The sequence below is a fragment of the Gavialis gangeticus genome, unplaced genomic scaffold, assembly GCF_001723915.1.
Source record: "Gavialis gangeticus isolate Ggan-Ray unplaced genomic scaffold, GavGan_comp1, whole genome shotgun sequence".
NCBI lineage: Eukaryota > Metazoa > Chordata > Crocodylia > Gavialidae > Gavialis > Gavialis gangeticus.
Genome location: NW_017729019.1, coordinates 14,016,907 through 14,021,395, shown reverse-complemented (window position 1 = coordinate 14,021,395; position 4,489 = coordinate 14,016,907). Strand labels below are relative to the sequence as shown.

At 52.5% G+C, this 4,489-nt stretch overlaps 1 protein-coding gene across 1 annotated transcript in view; it reads left to right on the top strand.

The window, feature by feature from the left end:
• DEF6 (DEF6, guanine nucleotide exchange factor) overlaps positions 1-4,489 on the top strand; it is a 36,615-nt gene that overhangs the window by 18,929 nt on the left and 13,197 nt on the right. Inside the window, exon 3 of the mRNA XM_019514142.1 lies at positions 533-718. Within this exon, the coding sequence (XP_019369687.1) occupies positions 533-718 (186 nt within the window). The remainder of the gene's footprint in view (positions 1-532; positions 719-4,489) is intronic.

Here is a 4,489-nt window from a genome sequence, read left to right as displayed (position 1 = left end):
GATGTGTAGATCAGGTAGAATTCCTTCCCTGGAGGTCTTTATTATATATATTTTATTATACTATATAACAAAATATATATTATATATTATATTAGAACTTTATTATATATTTTGTGCTGCCTTTTGGTACTTTGCAGCGATCGCTCAGTCTCAGGGCTCAGCGGGGAACTGAAGTGTGTTTGGCCGGTTTCCAAGGCAGATGGTCTGATGCGAGGCTGAGATACTGCAGTGCTGGAAGCACTCTCCCTACTGCCCTGTACTCTGGGTTTAAACTGATGTGTTTTGGTGATGAATGTAGTGGACAAGGAGCCAGGACTCCTGCTGGGTTCTCTTCCCAGTTGTGCCAGTGACACATTGCATGATTGTGGACCAGTGCTTTCCCCTCCCTGTGCTTCCATTTCCCCCCATGTGAAGCAGGGATGATAGGAGACCTAAGTGCCCTCCCCTCCAGCTGACGAGCACTGTGGTATCATCCTTGGGACTCTGTAGTGTGGCGGCACTGCCATCACTGGTTCACGGGGCTTGTTTGCAGGTGGAGGAAGGTGCTTTTGTCAAGGAGAATTTCGATGAACTCTGCTGGACTTTGACGGCGAAGAAGAATTACAAGCCAGACCGAAATGGGAACAGCGTTGTGTCCCATCAAGATGCCTTCAAGCTTTGGTGTCTCTTTAATTTCCTCTCTGAAGACAAATACCCTCTGGTCATGGTCCCGGATGAGGTAGGAGTTCCTTGTCTTCTCCATTTCACCCCCAAGAAGGGTCCCAGCTTTGCTATCGTGGATAGGGACCCTGATTATGCCAGGTCTGCTATTGGACCGCCAGGTAGTAAGCAGCATCTCTTTCCGACTCACAGCATACAGCAAGGGATGATGACATGGGCGGTTACAGGAGGGAGCCACGAGGTTAATTCAGGCCTAGGTCAGCAATCTTGCTATCATCTGCCAGCTATTTGCTGGCCTACATGAAATGAGTGTGTTGGGTCTCAGAGCCACATCAGGAGAGGCATAGGCCTACCTCTCAACCCCCTTCCTCCCTGCTGTAAGTGATATTTTGCACAGCCCTAGCAGAGAGGCCAAGGGCTGAATGAACCATGGGGATGCAATTTCCTTCTAGGGTCTAGAAAGAGAGCAGGGTTGGGTCACCTGGACTTCTTGGCCTGTGGCTAGACCATCAGGACAGCAATGATAAGAAGTTGTAAGGCAGATGGTGACAGCTGGAAGGAGATGGTGTGAAGCTGTAGAGGACAGTGGTGTGTGGCGTTCTCTACACAGTTGCCCTCTGCTTAGGATCTGAAAGCTGGCTAGCCGTAAGCCATGCTATCGCAGGCAGTAGAAGTGGGGCAGCGCTGTGGTTTCAGACAGGAAGGGGAGTAGCTGAGGCAGAGGCAGGAGAGCAGCCACTCCCCAGGGGAGACAGCTCAGCTTCTACAAGGGAAAGCCAAACGCCCTGAGCCAGGTGATGGTTCTTGAAGGTGTCCTGACAGCTGGGGAAGTGCGAGAGGCTGGGTTTCATAAGCTATCCAGTGTGTTTTTTTCCCACCCACAGGGGCTCAGCTCCCTTGGCAAAGCATGTTCAATCATGCTCTGCTGGCAAAGGGCCAAGGACAGCCATGGCTCACGCTTGTTCTTGACTCCAGCTTGATTGTGCGGTGTGGGCACAGCTGTTGCCAAGATGTGAGGCTGGGTGGGGGCTGGTGCTGGAAGCTCGCATTGCACCTGCCTCAGCTGCACCCCGATCTCAACCATGCTGTGTCCCTGAAATGTGTGAGTGGCCAAAGGTGTCAGTTGACAACAAAGAGGCCTGAAGCCTATGACCATGCCTGGCTCAGGTCCTCTGAGCTCTTGCAGCTGAGACATACCAAGCCAAGGCCAGGGGCTGGCTGACTGCGCACACATGCCTCACAAGGACATCCCTGGGGTGTCCACACTTTGCAGAGAGATTGTGGAGGAGCAGGCCCCTTGCAAATGCACTGAAAGCTGCAGGAGCCCAATGAGCTCCCAACGCCCGGGCACCAGCTGCTTCATGTCCATAGTGCATACCCAGTGGGGGCTGCTACTTCACAAAAAAAACGCTCTTGCACCCTCTGAACCAGCTGACTCCCTGCACGCTAGGATAGAGGGTCCCCAGGGGCTGCACCAAGCCTTTGGGGAGCAAAATCCAAGACAGTCCCAGAGGCACCATGGACTTCCTGAAGCAGAAGTCATGTAGCCGCTGTAGCGTGGTGCTGCAGGTGCAGTGCCACATTCATGCAGTGCTGAGCTGGAAGTTGGACAGCACTCGACACCGAGGCTGGGCCAGATAGCTCCACCTCTCAGCAGAGCTAACGAGTGCAGCTTTGCAAGGAGGCCACAGCTTGAGCTGTCATTTGCCTTTAAGGCAAATTTGTAGCTCTCTTGGGAAGCACGCGTGTCAAATATGGCCACCTGGAAAATGTGTCCCTTCTCTGTGGGGTGGCAGCTAGGTGCCCCTTGAGGTCCTCCCTGCTCTCTGATTCTGCCTCTCTTGGGGCCTGGGAAGCTGCCTGCCTGCATGAGCACTGTGCCAGGCAGCATCTTCTCAGCGGGACCTTGCCTGACTCCTCTGGGGCCAATTTGTGGGGAGCAAAAGTCCTATCTCTGGGATGTCTTGGGGACACAAACCCTAAATTTGAGGTTCTTCCAGAAAGTTTGGGGTGATCGGTCAGTTTAGCTGCACCTTAGTAATGGCAAGAGCTGTGATGGAGCTCCACCGGCTCCAGCTTAAGTCAGAGAGGGAGTGCGCTGACCCAGACTGATAAACGTGTGCATGAAAGATGCCCGTGGCATCCAGAGAGTTAAAGGAGGCAAATCACAGTTGTTCGGCCGAAAGGGCTAATAGTAATCTCTAAATTCCACAAGGCATGTGGGAAGAAAGTGAGGTTTTTATGGTGACTTGCTGCAGTTCTAGAGTCTCCATCAGGTGGTTCTCTAATCCACAGGCCTTGGTGGAGGGAGGAAGTGGGGGAGCAGAAGTGGAGTGGGGGAGGTGGGTGGGGGGCATGATGCTTGCTTTAAACCTAACAGCAGCCTCGCCAGCACCGCAGGGACCAACCAAGCCCACGCCTGCCCTCGCCCGTGCTCTGGGCTGGTGAGGCTAATCATGGCCAGGCTGGCAGCTGTCATCTGCTCCCACCGTGCGGCTGCTGCTCTTGCTCCATCTCCACTTTAGATCAGCACAAACCGGAGCAACGGCTGCGTTGACAGCAACCGCACTTCCTGTTCCCCAAGAGAGGTATTTCCTGTTCCCCGGGCCTTGACACACTGAATCATCTTTCTGCTGAAGTGCCTTAGACTGGGGGTGGGGTGCTTCCCCCCCAGTGTCCCCTGGCCACTTTCACATCAAGCTGGTGGAGGGGACAGAAAGCACAGCCCGCCAGGGGAACTCAGACTGCTATCCTGCCTTTAGTTACCTGACAGTTAAACCACACTGACTTCAGCAAAGTTATCTGGGCATGGAGCTCTGCCTTCCCCTGCGGGCTCCAGCTCAGCCCCTGGGTAGTGAGAGGTGGCTGAGAAACACTCAGTCAAATAAACTGCACCCAACTCCCAAAGCTGGGCTTGAAGCTGATTTCTTCATTTATTGAAAGACACAGACCAGGTCTGGCACATTGGAGGGATCTATCCAGCCCCTTCACTCTCTCTCCACCCCCTTCTGGACAGATTCAGTTTTTGCTGAATCTACGCTTTTTGCTTTATTTATATTTTTTAAATTGCTTGCCCTTGTGGTTCTAAAGAAAACTTCCCAAGTCTGAACCGAGTGTCAAAACAAGAGAAAAAAAAAATGCTGTGCTGACTTCCTGAGTCTGCATGCAGCTGTGTGCAAGCTTCTCCAGGCCTCTGGATGGGCTGCTGACACGAAGGGAACATGATGGAGTCCTTGGAGGGAGAATTTAATGTACTTAAGGGATGCTTGATGTCTGCAGAGAGGCAGGCCTGTGCGTACACCGGGTTACCCGTGTGTGCAACATCTGTAAACAGAAATTGCAGTGGCCCTTGTGTCGTGCTGGCCTGCTGAGAGAAGCTGAATGCAGCAAAGAGCAGTGCTAAGTGAAGAGATATAGTCGGCAGTGTTGAAACCACTGGCCTGGCATTTGGTTGCTTTGAGCTTTGGGGAGAGCCACTAGTGGTTTTGGGGAATTCTGGAGTAAAAGGGAGGATTCTTGGGCTTCCTTTGGGTGGAAATGAGGTCTGCCTGAGATGGAAATGGAGGTCCTGTGGTGGAAATGGGAATAATCCTGCATCTTTGTGTAAAAATGGGGGCACCTCGTGATCTCTGGAGGTTCCTGGGTTGAAAATGGGGATTTCTCAGTACCTTGGATAGAAAGCAAGTTGTCTCAGTTTCTGAGAGCCCTGGGTTGGAAATGACTAGAAATGGAGCTGGCTTCTGCTTTCTAGAAGTTCCTGGGGTGGAAACAGAGGTGGGTCTGGGGGCTCAGAAAATGGAAATATCTCCTACTTTGTCCCCCCCCCCCC